Source organism: Capricornis sumatraensis, chromosome 3, assembly GCF_032405125.1.
Source record: "Capricornis sumatraensis isolate serow.1 chromosome 3, serow.2, whole genome shotgun sequence".
NCBI lineage: Eukaryota > Metazoa > Chordata > Mammalia > Artiodactyla > Bovidae > Capricornis > Capricornis sumatraensis.
Window position 1 is genome coordinate 5,811,468 of NC_091071.1, and position 16,602 is coordinate 5,828,069.

The 16,602-nt window shown below is 53.0% G+C and overlaps 2 protein-coding genes across 5 annotated transcripts; one reads left to right on the forward strand and one right to left on the reverse strand.

The window, feature by feature from the left end:
- Window positions 1-6,045: 6,045 nt before the first annotated feature.
- COPS6 (COP9 signalosome subunit 6) lies at window positions 6,046-8,857 on the forward strand. Of its 2 annotated transcripts, XM_068968579.1 has the most exons (10): window positions 6,046-6,122; window positions 6,337-6,462; window positions 6,879-7,010; window positions 7,335-7,423; window positions 7,522-7,584; window positions 7,884-7,931; window positions 8,008-8,122; window positions 8,209-8,301; window positions 8,397-8,497; window positions 8,635-8,857. In XM_068968579.1, exons 1-10 carry the CDS (start codon window positions 6,056-6,058, stop codon window positions 8,773-8,775), a joined length of 975 nt encoding a protein of 324 aa, XP_068824680.1. In that variant the 5' UTR covers window positions 6,046-6,055; the 3' UTR covers window positions 8,776-8,857. The 2 variants fall into 2 exon arrangements, with proteins under 2 accessions (XP_068824680.1, XP_068824681.1); XM_068968580.1 differs by lacking the exon at window positions 7,884-7,931.
- A 365-nt stretch (window positions 8,858-9,222) lies between these two features.
- Window positions 9,223-16,568, reverse strand: MCM7 (minichromosome maintenance complex component 7). Of its 3 annotated transcripts, none has more exons than XM_068967806.1 (15): window positions 16,456-16,568; window positions 15,190-15,269; window positions 14,495-14,659; window positions 14,205-14,329; window positions 13,950-14,130; window positions 13,528-13,665; window positions 13,081-13,230; window positions 12,766-12,880; window positions 12,547-12,678; window positions 12,271-12,354; window positions 11,614-12,007; window positions 11,310-11,393; window positions 10,562-10,730; window positions 9,703-9,812; window positions 9,223-9,561 (listed from the first exon to the last, which is right to left on the reverse strand). In XM_068967806.1, the coding sequence occupies exons 1-15, from the start codon at window positions 16,484-16,486 to the stop codon at window positions 9,360-9,362; spliced, it is 2,160 nt and encodes a 719-aa protein (XP_068823907.1). In that variant the 5' UTR covers window positions 16,487-16,568; the 3' UTR covers window positions 9,223-9,359. The 3 variants fall into 3 exon arrangements, with proteins under 3 accessions (XP_068823907.1, XP_068823908.1, XP_068823909.1); XM_068967807.1 differs by lacking the exon at window positions 16,456-16,568 and adding an exon at window positions 15,553-15,667; XM_068967808.1 differs by lacking the exon at window positions 16,456-16,568 and adding an exon at window positions 15,351-15,373.
- Between the last annotated feature and the right edge of the window lie 34 nt (window positions 16,569-16,602).

A 16,602-nucleotide genomic window follows, 5' to 3' on the forward strand; every position in this document is an offset into this window, starting at 1 on the left:
CCCCATCTTTACTGCTCCAGGGCATCTTGTCTCCCAGAATGCAGAAAAAATTCTTAGCTTATTTGTCTGGGAGCTGCCTTTATGAAGTGACACACTGTGGAAAGAGCTGGCCTGCAAAAGCTGCTGCTTTGAGGGCAAGCCCTTTTGCCAGCCCCAACGCCAGCCCAGGAGTAAGGACCACCACTCCACCCTGGTTCTGGATGACCATCGCCACCAGGCCAGTTTCTTCCCATCACTTGGCCCCTCTTGTCCAACATCTCAATATAGGACCCCAGAGGACTGAGACAGGCCTCTAAGTACTTGGGAATTCTGGACAGCGGGAGGAAGCAGGCTTGGAGCCATGGAGAGGGACAGACAGGACATCTGGATGTCCTCTATTCCAGCTCTCTGGGTGTGAGCATTCTTAGGGGATCCACTTGAACCCCAGGCTGAATGCGAAGGGCATCCCAGTTAGTTTTTAGCAGTTATTGGAAATTGATGTGTAATTCTGTGGTTCTTTATTCACCTTTCTACCCAATGCCCTAAGATTTTTGCAGGGTGATCGCATTCTCTGCACCGCTGAAATCAGAGAGGCCCCTTACTCCTTGTCTTTTGGTCGATACCTCAGTGCTGATCCCTCTGGGTCACCCCTTTATACCACATAGCCCGCAGCAGCAGCGGCTCTGGGGCATCCCAGCTGTGAGCGCCTCCTGCTCAGAGATTGGAAGTTCCTGGCCTTAGGGAGGTGTCAGTGCTAAGATCGAGGGCTTCATCACACAAGTGACTTAGCCTCTTCAGACTCACTCGCAGGTGGCGCAGTGGTGAAAGAATCCGCCTGCAATGCAGGAGACACAGGAGATGAGGGTTCAATTCCTGGGTTGGGTAGACCCCCTGGAGGAGGGAAATGGCAACCCCCTCCAGTGTTCTTGCCTTGGGAAATCCCATGGACAGAGGAGCCTGGTGAGTTAACCATCCTATGGGGTCGCAAAGAGTCAGACACGACTGAGCACTCTTGCTCACTCAGACTAACTCGTGTGAAGTAGGGGAAGGAGAGTGATGAAGGGCCCCAGACCGTGCGCAGACTCCGAAGGCGGGATCCAGCTCAGAGCTGGGACCGTGAGGGAAGCAGCCCCTCCCCGCAACAGCGCCACCTGCTGAAACCCCCATGCTGGGGTAATGCAACTCGAACCTGAGTTAACTAGACAGGAAGAGCCTAAACGGCCTCTCTAGTCAAATAGAAATGATATATTTAAAAGTATAGTCAGCCTGGCTCAAGAACGGTTTTACATGAAAAAGTGGCAGCTACTGCCTCGGGGGAAACCACCTGAAGCTAAGTCATGGATCGATGGGGCCCTCAGGGTCAGAGTGCACCCTAAATGCCTGGCTTCGGTTCACCTCCTGCTGGGCCACGCAGCTTAGCTTAGTAAGCAGCCTGGCCACTGATTGTGGCCATCGCCCCTTGGTCAGCCTTCTCTTGGGTAATGATCAGGATGGCAGGGATGGAGAGCTCTCTAGACTTATTTTGAAAAATTAAAGTTTCTGCCCTGAGCATTTGTTGGCCCGACACTTCTTTTCTTTCCCTTAGTCACTACCCCAGGCTAGCCTGGCCAGTAGACTCTCTGAGTGCAGCCCAGTCAAAAGGAAGCCTAGGGAATTCCAGCTTCATTCTGGCCCAGCCGTCAAGATCCCTTGTTGGGTTGCTGTGGTTCCTGGTCACTTGATTGAGGACGCTGCTCTCTCCAGCTCCCCTCCAGTGGCTCATACATGCTGTGGCAGGCTGAACAGTGGCCCCCAAGATTTCTGGGTCCTAATGCTTAGCACCTGTGAATATGGCAAAAGGGGTTTCGCAGATATGATTAAGAATCTTCAGATGGGGAGATTATCCCAGTGGGCCCTGAAGGTCATCCCAAGTGTCCTTATAAGAGGGAGGCAGAGAGAGTACTGTAGAGGGCAAAGCGGTAACGAGACGAAGAGAGACGTTTGAAGATACCACTAAAATACTGGATTTGAAGCTGAGGAAGAGGCCGTGAAACAAGAAATGCAAGGAATGCAGTTCTAGAACCTGGAAAAGACATCAAAAGGGATTCTCCCCTAGAAGGAATGTGGCCCTACAGACACTTTGGTATCAGATCAGTGGAAACTATTTCAGACTTCTGACCGCCAGAATAAGTGCGTGATGTTTTAAGTCATAAAGTCTGTGGTCATTTATTATAGCAAGAATAGGGAACAAAGACATGTGCCAAGGTGGAGGGCGTTATGGGTCTTTGTCAGTTTTTAAAAATGCCTCGTTGCTCACACCTGACTCTTCTGAACAGAAGGGCTGGAAATAAGGGATAACTGGAGAAAAGGAGTAGTCACAGTCACTGAAGTGTGACATCCATCACCATCTGCAGTTTCTTTTTCTTGTGATGAGAACTTTTAAGATGTGCTCTCAGTAGCTTTCATATATGCGATACAATATTAACTGTGGTCCACAAGCTGTCCCTCAGAAGCTCTTCTTTGCAGGCTCTCTGAGCAGACCCTCTGCTGTCTTTCCAGCCAGCCCAGTCACCTCCACTCTGTGGAAGGAAAAGTTAACAAAACAACTAAATAATACATTATGTTTAGTTTTGTTGGGAGAAAAAAGAACCATGGGATGTTTGCTTTACCCTGAGGTTTTGAGGTGTTTTATTTTTTTTTTTTCCTCTAATACAATGCACTTAAAAAAAATTTTTTTAACAAAGATTTATTTATTTAATTTTTTGGTCATGGTGGATATTTGTTGCTGCACTTGGGCTTTCTCTAGTGATTGCAGCCATGAAATTAAAAGACACTTACTGCTTGGAAGGAAAGTTATGACCAACCTAGATAGCATATTCAAAAGCAGAGACATTACTTTGCCAACAAAGGTCTGTCTAGTCAAGGCTATGGTTTTTCCAGTAGTCATATATGGATGTGAGAGTTGGACTGTGAAGAAAGCTGAGCACCAAAGAACTGATGCTTTTGAACTGTGGTGTTGGAGAAGACTCTTGAGAGTCCCTTGGACTGCAAGGAGATCCAACCAGTCCATTCTAAAGGAGATCAGCCCTGGGTGTTCTTTGGAAGGAATGATGCTAAAGCTGAAGCTCCAGTACTTTGGCCACCTCATGCGAAGCGCTGACTCATTGGAAAAGACTCTGATGTTGGGAGGGATTGGGGGCAGGAGGAGAAGGGGACGATTGAGGATAAGATGGCTGGATGGCATCACTGACTCGAGGGACGTGAGTCTGAGTGAATTCCGGGAGTTGGTGATGGACAGGGAGGCCTAGTGTGCTGCGATTCATGGGGTCACAAAGAGTTGGACACGACTGAGCGACTGAACTGAACTGAACTGAGTTGCTGCCAGTAGGGGCTACTCTCCACTGCAGTGCGCAGCTTCTCACTGCAGTGGGCTCTCTTACACAGGCTCTAGGTGCACGTGTCTAGTGTCAGTGGTTGCAGCACACTGACTCAGTAGCCATGGCTTAGTTGCTCCGCAGCATGTGAGATCTTCCTGGATCAGGGACTGAACCAATGTCCCTTGCATTGCAAGGCAGATTCTTAACCACTGGACCATCAGGGAGGCTCTTTAAAAAAATAAAAAATAAAAAAGGCAAGCTTGTGATAAGCTGCTCTCTTGGGGAGGCTGCTTGCCTCATTTTGTTTATTTCGCTGCTGTGGGTCTTAGTTGTGGCATGCGGGATCTAGTTCCCTGACCAGGGATCAAACCCAGGCCCCCTGCATTGGGAGTGCAGAGACACAACCAATGGATCACAAGGGGAGTCCCTACTCCTCACCCTACTTCGTTAGCATCCACTTTCCCAAAGCATGTATAAGCAACTGATTCGATTTCAAAGTAATCTTTAAGTTTCACAATAACCACTGTTTTTAGTTTTATAGTTATCTGAAAAATGTTTCAAAAGCATTTGAAACAACAAAAAGACAGGAATTCTGTAAAGATTGAAATAGCAATGCAAACTAGCAACTTTAACATCAGTATGATCTTTTTTTTTTTTTCAGCCTTCAGTCCATCTGAGAAGCCTTATACCCCTGAGTAGCTTCCTACTATTTAAAAGAGATACATATTTCTGACCTCATTTTTCCTAAATGAGGCATGTGTAGAGAAGTGAAGTTCTTCCATAACCCTCTCACTTGACTGGGAGATTTGTCACTCACTGGGGATCAGAATGAGAGAGACTCTTTCTTATCTTCCCTTTGGCCAGAAGACCTCTCTCCCTGCAGGATTTCTCAGGTCCCTTCCTCTAAGGGCTGCTGGCCTTTTAACTTCTCTTCATCCAGGCTCCATTTAGGAGCGATTGCTTAATTCACAGAAGTCACCCTTATCACAAAAAATCTCCTGGGATCTGCTGGTTCTGGGCACCAGTAGGCTCCGCTGGGTCAAGACACAGGTCTCTACCTGTTCTCTGGGCTTTCCTTGTGGCTCAGATGGTAAAGACTCTGCCTGCAATGCGGGAGACCCAGGTTTGATCCCTGGGTTGGGAATATCCCTTGGAGAAAGAAATGGCAATCCACTCCAGTATTCTTGCCTAAAGAATTACATGAACAGAGGAGCCTGGCAGGCTACAGTCCATGGTGTCTCAAAGAGTTGGACACGATTGATTGACTCTTAGGAAAAATGAGGTCAGAAATATATACCTCTTTTAAATAGTAGGCAGTTGCTCTGGAGTATAAGGCTTCTTAGCTGGACTGAAGGCTGGGGGGAAAAAAAAGGTTATTCTGCTGTTAAATTTGCTAGTTTGCATTGCTATTTCAATCTTTACAGAATTCCTGTCTTTTTGTTGTTTCAAATGCTTTCAAAACATTGTTCAGATAACTATAAAACTAAAAACAGTGGTTAGGAGCGCTTTAAGAGGGATTGCTTAATTAACAGAAGTCACCCTTATCATCAAAAAACATCTCCGGGGATCTGCTGGTTCTGGGCACCAGTACGCTTCATATGGTCAAGATCGAGGTCTCTACCTGTTCTCTGGGCTTCACTTGTGCTTCAGATGGTAAAGAATCTGCCTGCAATGCAGAAGACCCAGGTTCAATCCCTGGGTCGGGAAGATGACTTGGAGAAGGAAATGGCAACCCACTCCAGTATTCTTGCCTGGGAAATCCCATGGACAGAGAAGCCTGGTTGGCTATAATCCATGGGGTCACAAAGAGTAGGACACGACTGAAGCAAATTCACACCTGCCCTGTGTGAGGTAACACTTTGGGTACGGTGCAGACACACAGTGAAAGAGCCAGCTAGGTTGTAGGGGCAATGAGATGGGAGATGGGGTAAAGGCAGTGTACCCAACTTGCTTGGGTGCAGGGGTGGGGAGAGGGCTGGAGTTGGCCAGGTTTGCCAAAGTTAAGTTTGGTAAGATTGATGGAGATGGAAGGTAGAGGGAAGTTGGGAGGGGTTAGAAAACGCTGGGGGTGTTAACAGAAAGAGGAAAGATAAGCCGTGTAGACAGAGTCACTCAAGACCAGGCTCCACTGCAAAGCATTCACTCAAACGTCACTTAGGTGCCCCTGTGTCAGGCACGGATTTGGTCATCGGTGTTACAGTGATGAAGGTGACAGAGGGCCCTCAGGTGGGCGTGAGTGAGGCGTGTGAAAGGAGCAGACGTGAGGGCCAGTGTGGCTGAAGCAGGGGAACCAAGGAGCAGCAAAGTAGAGCCCATGGCCAGCTGGTCAGGCAGGGCCCGAATCATGCAGGGCCCTGCAGGCCGTGATTAGGGATTTCGGTTTTATTCCGAGCGCGGCAAAATGACGTTTCATTCATTCTGCAACAGTCTTAGGAACTAGGCGGCCTTATCCCAGTTTTACTGACGAGGACGATCAGGGTGGGGTTAGGTAATTTGTTCACGGTCAGTTGCAGGCGAAAAGGGGCTACAAACACCTGCCGGATCTCCCTGCCCCGGGCCTTCCCCGCAAGGCCCGAGCCTTCTCCCCAAGGCCAAGTAGAAAAGGCCCGGCGTGGCCCAGGGTCCGGGCAGGCGTTCGCCTCGGCGACAACGCGCATGCGCCGCTGCCTACGGAAGCCGGGAGGGAGGGGGCGGGGCCGACGCTGGCGGGCGCGGGGGAAATGGCGGCGACGGCGGCAGCGGCGAACGGGACTGGAGGGAGCAGCGGGATGGAGGTGGATGCTGCAGGTAACGGGCCGTGCGGGGGCGGCTTCTGGAGACTTCCTGGCGGGCCTGTCGAGGCCTTCCTAGAGTCCCGGGAGCAGTCGGGATGGCGAGCCGGCAGCGAGCTCCCTGGGTTAACTTGCGGGAGGGATGGATAGCCCGACTTTGCCGTCTCCCGTTCCCGGCTCCCGGGAGGAACGTGGGGCCTGGACTCTCACCCCCTCTTTCTCCTCCTTAGTCGTCCCCAGCGTGATGGCCTCCGGAGTGACTGGCAGCGTTTCAGTCGCTCTTCATCCCCTCGTCATTCTCAACATCTCAGACCATTGGATTCGCATGCGCTCGCAGGAGGGGCGGCCTATGCAGGGTGAGTGTTCGGCGTCATTCTCCAGCCTCCTCCCCTCAAATAGTGGTCCTTTCTCCTTCCTTTGCTGAAGCAGTTCCTCCTCCGCAAATCATCATTTCTCTCGTACTTGGTTCACGTGACCTCAGACCCTCAGGCTATTATTAGAGAAGTTTGAGGATCCCTTTAGTGTTAGTCGCTCAGTCTTGCCCGACTCTTTGTGACCCCATGGACTGTAGCCCGCCAGGCTCCTCTGTCCTTGGAATTCTCCAGGCAAGAATGCTGGAGTGGGTTGCCATTCCCTTCTCCAGGGGAATCTTCCTTACCCAGGGATTGAACTCAGGTCTCCTGCATTGAAGGCGGATTCTGTACCATCTGAGCCACCAGGGAAGTCCTGGAGGAGTCCTCACCCTCACCTCTTCTGTCCTTTTCTCCTCCAGTGATTGGGGCTCTGATCGGGAAGCAGGAGGGCCGAAATATTGAGGTGATGAACTCCTTTGAACTGCTGTCCCACACCGTGGAAGAGAAGATTATCATTGACAAGGAATATTATTACACCAAGGAGGAGCAGTGTGAGAGGGGAATAGACGTGGGGGAGAAGAGTGGGAGTGGGGGAAAAAAGAATGGGGAAGATGGAGAGGGTTGGGGAAAAAATAAACAAGAGAAATAGGACCAGAGCAGAGGAATAATGAAGAGAGAGTAGCTGAAGAGACCTTAGAAAAAGAACACATATGGGTTATTCCCCGCAAAGAAAGCAAGGAGTGAGAAAAGAATAGGTTAGTTGTTCTACGTGGAGCCAGGATGGGAAGGGGAGAAGCTGGTAAAAACACACCAGGAGTTTCAAATTAAAGGATGATTTAAAGATATACTGTGTGTCCTGGCCCCTTTCTCTCCAGTTAAACAGGTATTCAAGGAGCTGGAGTTTCTGGGTTGGTACACCACAGGTGGGCCACCTGACCCCTCCGACATCCACGTCCATAAGCAGGTATACACGTTCACACAGGCACATATTGGGGCGGAGACGAGAGAATGAGGGGAAGGAAGGTGGACCCTGACACACATGTGCATCCTCCCTTCTTCCAGGTGTGCGAGATAATTGAGAGCCCTCTGTTTCTTAAGTTGAACCCTATGACCAAGCACACAGATGTGAGTACAGTGACCCCGTGCCCACTTTGTCCTGCCTGCCTATCGCTCTGCCCCTGCTTTTATTGTATGACATCTCTGTTGAATCTTTTTGCAGTTTACCATCTGTGAGACTTTAGTCATTTAACCTTTAAACTGCATTTTCCCCGCATGTGAAAATGGGAATGAGCTCCACTTCAGTAGGTCCCTGGGAAGGTTAGCTGAGGAAATGTAATGTGAAAGGGCCCAGTCCAGTTTTGGTGCTTAGTATAGGTTCAGGTGTCTGATGTTTAGGTAAGAGCTGTGCTCTCTCTTCTTCACAGCTTCCGGTCAGTGTTTTTGAGTCAGTCATAGATATAATCAATGGAGAGGTAGGTAATGCCCTACCCTTCAACCCACGCAGCCTGCCCCTGGGGTTTGCTGCTTTTGACTCTGTGCGCCCCATAGGCCACCATGCTGTTTGCTGAGCTGACCTACACTCTGGCCACAGAGGAAGCAGAACGCATTGGGGTGGACCACGTGGCCCGAATGACAGCAACAGGCAGTGGAGAGAACTCCACTGGTAAGGGTGGCTGCAGGGGCTTCCTTAGAAGTGGGGGGAAGGTGTGGCCACACACCTTCTCAACCTCAGCCTGACCACCCCCCCAGTGGCTGAACACCTCATCGCACAGCACAGCGCCATCAAGATGCTGCACAGCCGCGTCAAGCTCATCTTGGAGTACGTCAAGGCCTCTGAGGCAGGTAGGACAGTTATCTCCCTGGTCCCTGAAGCACGTTTCCTCTCCCTCCTGGGGAAGCGACAGCATCCGCATTGATGTGGCTTCTTGTGCCTTCAGGCGAGGTCCCCTTTAACCATGAGATCCTGCGGGAGGCGTACGCTCTGTGTCACTGCCTCCCGGTGCTCAGCACAGACAAGTTCAAGACAGACTTCTACGATGTGAGTGCAAGGCCCAGGATGGGGAGGTGGGGCTCCCGCTGTCTTCTGCATGCAGGATATGACTGGCTCCTGTTCCCTGGTCACATGGTGGGGGACCCAGAGCTCCTGGGAAACTCTTTTTTACTGTCCCCTCACAGCAATGCAATGATGTGGGGCTCATGGCCTACCTTGGCACTATCACCAAGACATGCAACACCATGAACCAGTTCGTGAACAAGTTCAACGTCCTCTATGACCGACAAGGCATCGGCAGGCGGATGCGTGGGCTCTTTTTCTGACGAAAGGGTACTTGAAGGGCTGACGTACAGGGGTCAGACAGCTGTCAAGGGGAGGGGTGCTACACTCCCTTGAGAGAAACCTGTCACTAATAAAAGGGGAGCAGCCCCCAGCACCCCTTCTAGTGGCTCTGTTCTCTCCTGTGGGCACCGTGGATGGCTGAGGGGGAGGGGTTTGTTACTGCAGCATCCAGCGCTCACAAAGATGAAATACCTGCCCGAAGCTCAGGAGGCAGTAGTACTGGTATCCATATTTTTGAGACTAACTGGAGGGGGGTGGGAGAGGAGACCAGTGGGGCCGGGTATGGGTGTCTAGGCAGGCAGAGCAGGAAGTCCCCTCAGATTTACTGAATGGCTGGAATAAGGTAAGCATAAAGGGAAAAGACAAGAATCCAGAAAACTCAAAATCCTGTTTTAATGGAAGCAGCAAATGGACACACACTTTATTAGGAAAAAAGAATAAGTAAAACAAGTGCAGCTTGGGCAAAAAAGGGGACCTTCCTTTCCCCTCAAGAGCACTGTCAAACCATCAAAGGAAGCGGGGTAGGACAATATGCAGAGCAGAGCCAGTGTCCAAGTGACTGGACTCACACAAAAGTGATCCGTGTCCGGGCAGTGTTGACCTGCCAGACGTTGAGCTCCTCATACTCGTCCAGGGCCTCCTGGAACTGAGCAGGTGTGAAGCCACGAGAGATGCAGCGCTGCTCCGCCTCGGAAAACCGGACGCTTTGGCCCTCAGAGACCAACTCACGGATGGTGGCAAATATCACATCTGCTGGTCTCTGGGTCCTGGACAGACGAGCATGGTGTGTGGTCAGGGTTAGAACTTTGAGGTCAGCACCACAGACCCAGGGGTGCAGAAGCCGCAGGATGAGTTTCCTGCTCAAGACGGTCAAGGTGCCTCCTGCCACCCTCTGCTAAGCCACTCACCTAGCTGTCTGCCCCTTGTCACCCAGCAGTGAGTCCTTGGACATCTCCATCAGCCGTATGGCTTCATTCACATCTTCCTTCTCCACGGTGTCCACCATTCGCAGACGTGCCTAAGGGGAAGGTAGGGAGAGATGGGCACAGAAGGAGGGGGTGGAACAAAGTCAGGGAGGCCCCCCCACCCTGCTCCAGCTTTAAGGCTGGGCACCTGAGTGTTCCTACTCACAAAGGAGTAGCGGCCCCCTCCCCACCCACCAGGCATCCGCAGTGTGGGGCCGGCACTGTCAGACCGAGACAAGTGCAATGCCCGGGGCAGCGTCCAGCAATTGCCCAAGTCTCCGCCTCTCAACACTGGCCAGTCCCGGTGTGCAGCTGTCCTGTGAGGGAGACCAGGCCCTTCTGAATTCCACTGAGCTCCCCACCACCAGAGATGGAGCCTGGGGCACTCGGCCGAGAAGACGACTGGCAGCGGGTAGTGTCCCTGGGGCTCGGGAAGTGCTGGCTCAGCAGTAGGTCAGGTGATCACACTACCTGCACGAACAGCACTTTGGAGCCCCCAGGACGATGGTCCAAGGCGTGAGGACAGAAATGAAGGTTCCCGACACCGGAGTGAGGTTAACCCACCCACCCCTCAGCAAGACCTGAGAAACAGGGAAAAGCCTCTCTCCTGGGACGCTGGGTATGCCCTGCTGGAGCAGCAAGTACCCACAGTGCGGTAGCACACAGGACCACTATCTGCACTGTCAGCACTTTAGCCCCGGCAGGGCCGGAGCAGGAGGGAGGCGGCAGCGCGCGGACAGGCGGGCAGGCCGCCCAGCAGAGCCCAAACGGACCAGCCTCCAGCACACAGAATGGCACTCACCAGGGCGGTGGACAGTCGCAGGATAGCCAGCAGAGTCCGGGCCGAAGTGTAGGTGGCGTCCTTACTGGCCCAAGCCTCTCGCCTCATCTCCACATACGCCGCTGTGATGTAGTCGGCCAGAGACTCTGGCACCGTGGGCTGCTTCTCCCGGCACACAGCTATGTACCGCCTGTGGGAAAGCAGAAAAGGTGGAGAGCGTGTGTGCTCTGCATTAAGAGTTGGAAAACTGGGAGTAAAGAAATGGAGGGGAGGGTGCTTTAAAGTAGGAAACAGCAATTGGTGGATGATTAGGCTTAAATATGCTGCATTTAAAAAGTCCATCAACATTTCAAGTTATCCCCAACTTTTTTTTTAAACGAAAATGGCCTTTGCATGATTGAGACAAATCCACCTGCCTTAAGAGATGATTTTATTAATTCATGAGAAACAGCTAAAAGGGAAAAACTACATTAGGAGCCCCTGGGAGTCCCTGGACAGACTCCTCAGAGAGAGCAGTGCTGTCAGGCACCCAGGCAGCAAAAGCCAGCTTTGCCAAAATCTGCACCTAGGTTAATAACCGAGACTGCAGGTAGAGGTGTGTGAAGGCAGGTTCTCCGCCGTGGTCTTCTACGGCCAGCCCGGGGGAACCAAGACTCCCTGTTCTCAGACCCAGGACACCAGGAGGAGGAGAAGGGGGGAAAGCTTTTCGAGAGAGAGACACAGAGGCCAAGATGCCAGGGAGTGGACCCGCCCTGTCCGGCTCTCCTACCTCATCAGTTTCATGTCCAAAGGTTCAAATTGGGCAGGGGGCTGCCGGCTGTGCTGGTGCACGTAGGTGATGTGCTGGGCCAACCTGGGAGGAGGGGAGGCAACAGGAGCGCTGTGTCTTGGTGCCCCCTCAGCGCTCCCCCCACAGCCTGGTCAGCCAAGGACTGTCGGCGCTTCAACCCTGACCCCCTCTGAGAACTGGAGCAACCCCTGCTGTTTCCCTAAGACAGTAACAGGTTTTCCAGTTTCTCCTCCCTGCAGAGATGGCTACAGGGGGTGTCTCCCAAGTGCAGAACTGTAGTCACCTCAGGTCATTGTCTCGGTCGGGCCGGTCCTGGATCAGCCAGAGAAGGTCAAACCGGGAAAGCAATGCCGCAGGAAGCTGTATATTTTGTTCCAGGCTGCGGCGAGGGTTGTAGCGTCCGTAGGCAGGGTTGGCGGCAGCCAGGATAGAGCAGCGGGCGTTGAGCGTCGTGAGAATGCCCGCCTTGGCAATGGAGATGGTCTGCTGCTCCATGACCTCGTGGATGGCTGTGCGGTCGGCCTCCGCCATCTTGTCAAACTCGTCAATGCAGCACACTCCCTGGTCGGCCAGCACCAGGGCCCCGCCCTCCAAGGTCAGCTCGCCACTCACCGAGTCTCTCAGCACAGCCGCCGTGAGGCCCACCCCGGAGGAGCCGCGGCCTGTCGTGTACTGGCCTGCACAGAAGGGTCAGGAAGGCAGACACACACAGGCCTGTTTAGGAAAATGGAGGAGAGTAAGGGAGCAACGGCAGGGCAGAGGGAACGGGGCCGTGAGGCGAGGCCTGGGCTGAACTGCTCTACTGACCCAGCCTGGCCGTCCCGAGGCAGTGGCAGGTCTGGGGGTGGTATCACCAACACCCATCTCCATCCCCTGGCCCTCCCACGACGGAAGCCTGGTGGTCCTCCTAAGCTTGCCTCTCCCAGGGTCTGATACTCACTGCGGGGGGCGAGGCGGTCAATGTAAGACAGGAGCTGTGACTTTGCCACACCAGGGTCCCCCATCAGGCAGATGTTGATGTTGCCTGGAGGAAGGGAAGGAAGCCCCTGAGTGACTGTTCCCTCGATGCAGGTTGTCTGCACACAGAGAAAAGGATATTGAGGTCTGCCTGCCCTGTTTCTAATCCCACCTTGTGCCCATGAAATCAAGATGCCGGCTTTTATTCTGTGACCGATGCAACCCTGGTCTGGCACCCTTTCCTGATGTCTCCACTCACCCCTGATTTTCATGCCTCGAGGAGACTGGTCCACGCCTCCCACCAGCAAGAGCAGCAGCGCCTTCTTCACGTCTTCGTGCCCATATATCTCTGGGGCGATGGAGGCCGCCAGCTTCTCATAGAAATCCTCCTCTATGGGAAAGCCAAAACTCAAGAGTTTTTCCAAGGGAAAGAAGCGCTTGGGATAAACTCACATTTATCTTCCTGCCGACCCCTCACCTGTGATTTGCCTCAGCTCCTCCCTGCTCAGCTCTCCGGCCCCAGACTCATCCTCCTCACTCTTACTCATCTTCACAATCCGATGAGCTTCCAGATAAGTTTCCGAGAGTAAACCCTTGGGCAGGAAAACGCCAGGGCATGAATGAAGTTCTCTGCTTGCCCACCACACGATGCCCTCTGGAGTTCCTGACAAACCCTTTTGTTCCATTCTGCCTGGTGTTCTGCTAATGAAACTTTCTTCTGTGGGGCTGGTAAAAGGGAGGGGATGAGGAGGAAGGGGACCACCACTTCCTCCTCTTAAACTCCCTTCCTCACCTGGAACATCTGTCGGAACCCAGTGCGCAGGATTGGCAGGAAGATGCCGGTAACGCTGACGTGGTCCCCGGGCTGGGCGATCCTTGTGTTCTCTCCTTCTACCAGCACCGTGATACTGCGAGGGATATTTCCCACGGGCACTTGGTCGCTCTGGGGAAGAAGGGCGCTTGAGGCCGGAGGACTAACCTCCCCCACTGCGCACACCAATCTGCCACTCCCTGGCCTATTTGGCCCCACACAAACCAACAGAGGGAAGCGAGCTCTCCTTTACCACATCCCAGCTCAGAGAGTTCCAGAGAAGCCTGCCTCCTACTCTCTGCAACTTCTCTGCCTCAGCTCCTCTCTCTGTTCTACTTTCTTCCCTCTACTTCCCGAGTTTCTACCGGAGTTGAGTGAACTCCCAACCTCAAACTTCCCTGGGCCCTGGACCTCATACTCTAAACTCACGTGTTCCTGCATCTTCATCTCCTGGAATTTGATGAATTTGGAGCCACGAGTCTGGAGGTACAGTCGGCCTCCTGAGCGGTTGGTCTGGCACTCCTGGCTCGGGCACATGATCAGAGGCATGAAGGTAGGAGATTGGATCTAGAGTGGAAAGGGAAGCACCAGAGGAAGTCATGAGGAAGGAGCCCTCAGTCACAGGAGCCACGCCCCTCCTTCGGCAGAGAAACCTTTGGGACTGTCTTAAGCCGTGCAAGGTACACATTGACAGACACAAAGAAAACAGACTGGATGGAAAGACCACTCCACCGTAGAAAAAAACCGAAAAGTGACCACACAGGAAACAGAAAAAACACCAGATAAACACCAGGAGGCAAAACTCATTCTCACAGAATTAAGTGTGTTCCCGTTCTCTGCTCCATACATACCGGCTGGTAGGTTTCCGCCCCGCACTGGTCGCAAGTGTAAGTGGCCACCACCATTCTTGGTTTGACCTCAGAGACACGAGTGACAATTCCACGCACTGTTACTAGCTTCCCCACAGAGTCAGCCCGTACTTCCCGGATCACACGAGGCTTGTTACTGCTGGGGCCTTGAAAATACAGCTCACTAATGGAGAAAGTGGTCATTAGCAAGGGTCTGGGGACCTGAACCCCACGCCCATCACTACCATGGTCACTCACAATCTGCGCATGAGCTCAGGAGGGTACTGGTTTTGAGGGCTTCGGGCTGCCCCCGGGTCGCGGCTCCGCTGCTCCATCATTAGCCGGTGCTCAATGTAAACATCCAGGACGTCTTTATTTACTACCTAAAGGAAAAGAAAACAGGAAAAGTGAGCGGCAGGATGGTGAAAGGAAAGAACATAAGAGTGCCAGGCAGAAACAACTGACTCCTTTGGGTCAGCTTGGACAGCATCAGTACCCAGGAAGTTTTTCAACACAAACCCAAGTTGTGTGGCCTGCATTTTTCTCACCTCCCTCTCCTTGTATTGAGGCAGCAGCTCTTGAACAGCATCAGCAAAGAGCCTGGCATAGCGCTTGGTGTTCTCACAAATTGAGTCCACCAGCTCAGGGTCATCCTCAGCAATGTCATCTAGGTCTACGTACATGGCCACTTGCTCCCGATGAGCCAGTCGAACCTGGGGTGGGGAAGAGAAAGCAGCGGAGCCAAGTTTATCTTATCAGTGTTCACAAGCAAAAATTGGTCATTACGAGCTCAGCACACAGGATCCAGGCTCCACAAGGGAGAAAGGTGTGTATCACTACGTTTGCAATAATTAAGGTGTTTTCAGGGATTGAGGGAGCTGAAACTGAGTCCTGTTGAGTCTCACTTCGCTTTCTCCCAGGTGGCACAGTGGCCAAGAGTTCGCCCACCAGCGCAGGAGACACAAGAGACATGGGTTTAATCCCTGGGTCGGGAAGATTCCCTGGGGAAGGATATGGCAACCCGCTCCAGTATTCTTGCCTGGAAAATTCCATGGACAGAGGAGCGTGGTAGGCTAGTCATAGGGTCGCCAAGAATTAGACTGAGCGCAGACGCAGCACAGTGATACACAAGTATCAGGTATGGTGCTAAACTCACCACTTCCAGAAAGACATACCTGCTAAAATAAGCCAGGCCTTATAACTCAAGTCACCACCCCTTCCCTCTACCTAACCTTAGACTCACCAACTGGTTCCCATACTTGAACTGCTTCTTGCCAGATTCGTCATCCTGGTAAAACTCTTGTAGGAACTTCTTCACTTTTTCTGTAAAGAAAAATAAAGTCAGGACGGACTTTTTTTCATATACCTTACTGCAAACCCTTGATAGAGATCTAAAAAACTTACTTTTGTTTAAAGTGGAATCTTTAAACAAATTAAATGAACATTCAAATAGACCTACGTAATTCTCCCCAACAGAGCAAAACTCCTTTTCGCAAGTCTGTGTTGACTTAAGGAAGAATAAGTGGCCCCTAGCAGTTTAGAGTATTACCCAATACGCTCCCCCCAGGGGAATTCCACTCTCTGCCTTAATTAGAAATCTCAGTACCCTTTTCTAAGGGCCTTCCACACCCGGCAACACACTCAAGTCTCACGGTTCTCAGCTTTCCTTCTACGTGCTTTATCCCCCCTTTCTTTCGGTCCCTTAAATCGTTGCTCTCCCGGGGATCTCCGCCACCAGGCCCGTCCTCCGCCCCACCCCCTCTCCCGCCACTGCTTCCGCTCTTAGTAAACAAAGAAGCACATGGGCCCAGATGCCGCCGCCTCACAGCCCGGGATTCCTCCGCCCAAGGCGGGAGCCCGTCCGGCGATTGGCCGGCTCGTCGAGGGCCACCCTGCCCCACCCCACCACTTCATCCCTCGGCCTCCGCAGAAACCCCTCCAATTCCAGGCACGCCCCCACCCTCGGTCGCTCTCTCCGAGGCCCCCGCGCGGAAGGACACTGTTTACACACGACACTCCCTCCAGTGGCGTCGCGCAACTTCCGCCCGCCTCCACTTCCGCTAGGAGGTGGACCTAATGCGGCCCAATCCCCGCGCGCAGCGGCCCGGGACCGCCCGCCCCACCCTACCCCGGGCTTCGGCGCGTCGTGGGCGCTGGGAGTGCCTAAGCTCGCGGAGAAAAGCGGGACCGGGGGGTGCTGGTTAGATAGGCCCCTGAGGGCCTGCTCTTTCCAAGACGCGACACTTCCCTCTGGAGCTTCTAGCTCGGGTGTCCGCATCCCCTCCCCACGACTCTCACTCTTTTCCTCGACACGATCACCAGCTCTCCCCCGGCCTCGGCGGCCCGTGCGCACCCCAGGCACCATGCGCCTCTACTCCGCCACCTCCCTACCCTGCCTCCGGCCTCGCGCGCCGAGAGCCCGGCCCCCCGGGACTCCAGCCCACACCAACAGGTGTCGCCCAGGAAGCTTCCCGCGCAGAACGCCCTTCCTACACTCGCAGACTCTCACCTTTCTCGAGCACGTAGTCCTTAAGTGCCATTGCTGCCGAGGACCGTAAGGCAGCAATTGGCGGGCTCTGAGCTCTCACTCCCCGGCCAGCAAAAAAACGCCCGCGCGGCGGACTGCGGCCGACCAACCGAAATTGGCGCGAAACGT

What these genes read in the sequence shown, in the direction of transcription:
- COPS6 (XM_068968579.1), top strand. Translation starts at nt 6,056, where the DNA reads ATGGCGGCGACGGCGGCAGCGGCGAACGGGACTGGAGGGAGCAGCGGG. An exon ending in CGTCAAGGCCTCTGAGGCAG is followed by an intron (nt 8,302 to 8,396) that starts GTAGGACAGTTA and finishes TTGTGCCTTCAG; the next exon opens with GCGAGGTCCCCTTTAACCAT. An exon ending in TCAAGACAGACTTCTACGAT is followed by an intron (nt 8,498 to 8,634) that starts GTGAGTGCAAGG and finishes GTCCCCTCACAG; the next exon opens with CAATGCAATGATGTGGGGCT.
- MCM7 (XM_068967806.1), bottom strand. Translation starts at nt 16,486, where the DNA reads ATGGCACTTAAGGACTACGTGCTCGAGAAAG. An exon ending in GGACTACGTGCTCGAGAAAG is followed by an intron (nt 15,270 to 16,455) that starts GTGAGAGTCTGC and finishes TTTTCTTTACAG; the next exon opens with AAAAAGTGAAGAAGTTCCTA. An exon ending in GGGCGGAAACCTACCAGCCG is followed by an intron (nt 13,666 to 13,949) that starts GTATGTATGGAG and finishes TTTCCACTCTAG; the next exon opens with ATCCAATCTCCTACCTTCAT.